The sequence below is a fragment of the Perkinsus marinus genome (genome assembly GCF_000006405.1).
Source record: "Perkinsus marinus ATCC 50983 genomic scaffold scf_1104296949352, whole genome shotgun sequence".
NCBI classification, from domain to species: Eukaryota; Perkinsozoa; order Perkinsida; family Perkinsidae; genus Perkinsus; species Perkinsus marinus.
This window is the reverse complement of record NW_003209938.1, coordinates 416-1,458: the sequence shown is the minus strand read 5'-3', so window position 1 is coordinate 1,458 and position 1,043 is coordinate 416. Positions and strand designations below refer to the sequence as shown.

Below are 1,043 nucleotides of genomic sequence, written 5' to 3'. Positions count from 1 at the left end.
GTAGGAAGCTACATGGCTTTTGTCTGGCGGAGCAATGTAAAGGAACGTATTGGGTCCATTTCTCCGTCCGTGACACAAGACTAGCTCAAGCTTGACTTTAGCTAGATTGGAGTCATCGAATTTAGGCAAATTGCTTTCCGTCCAAACCATATGGGGGAGTCGTGTAAGAAACTGATCCGGACCGTCTGCTATTATCGTCAAGATGCTATCGGGATCCGCCAAGGCTTGCATCTTGAGATTATAGTACCTCAACCTCTGTCGCATAACCGATTCAAGATGTAAATTGAAGCGGTTGAGTAGCATCCTCTTGTCGGCCGGACACCGACTACGCGATAAAGCCATCTGAGACTCCACGCAGTCCAGACACTTACCGAAGCGCTGTGTCTTGCGCAGACAAACTCGTAAGAACGAGGCCCTCTCGCCACCGTTCAAGTCTGAGGCCTCCGCAACGCCACCACAGTCTGAGGCCTCCGTCACACCATTACAGCCTGAGGCCTTCGCAACACCATGACGTTCTGAGGCTTTCGAAGCACCATCAATATTCAAGGTATTCTGAGTATCATTAGGTTTTGAGGCCTTCACTGCAGAACCCGCAGGTTCGAAGTCGCATATTGGCATAATGCGAGCTGCAGAGCTCGGTGGCACGCTGGGTATGAACTTCAAATCCTACCGCATATAACGGCGGATGGTTCTTGAGGTGGGAAATATGGTCGGGTCAAAAAGCTGTCCCCATCTCTCAGATAGATATGATATCATAGTTTGCATAGAGGGAAATGGTAATATAATGGAGGCTCGATCTGGCTGATACTCTCCGATTTGGCAGAAGATATGTGACATAAAATCACAAACATGAACGCGGACTGTGCTTGCGGCCAGTTTTCGCTGGTCATACCGCTGCTTCACGATCTCACAGCCAGACTCGGCCATTTGGCGTATCTCCCGCAATAATCCATTGCCAACTCCCAGGTAATAAGCCAACCCGTCCCAGCAAATAGGTTTATTATACAGCATTGGTTGAAATTTGCCTTCTTCAGAACTCATAC

At 48.8% G+C, this 1,043-nt stretch overlaps 1 protein-coding gene across 1 annotated transcript; it reads right to left on the bottom strand.

Moving 5' to 3' along the window:
- Window positions 1-371: 371 nt before the first annotated feature.
- Window positions 372-618, bottom strand: Pmar_PMAR007800 (hypothetical protein; the record flags this gene model as incomplete). The annotated part of the gene is made up of 1 exon (XM_002778469.1): window positions 372-618. A coding segment is annotated over one exon (247 nt), but the record flags the coding sequence as incomplete, so codon positions are not given.
- Between the last annotated feature and the right edge of the window lie 425 nt (window positions 619-1,043).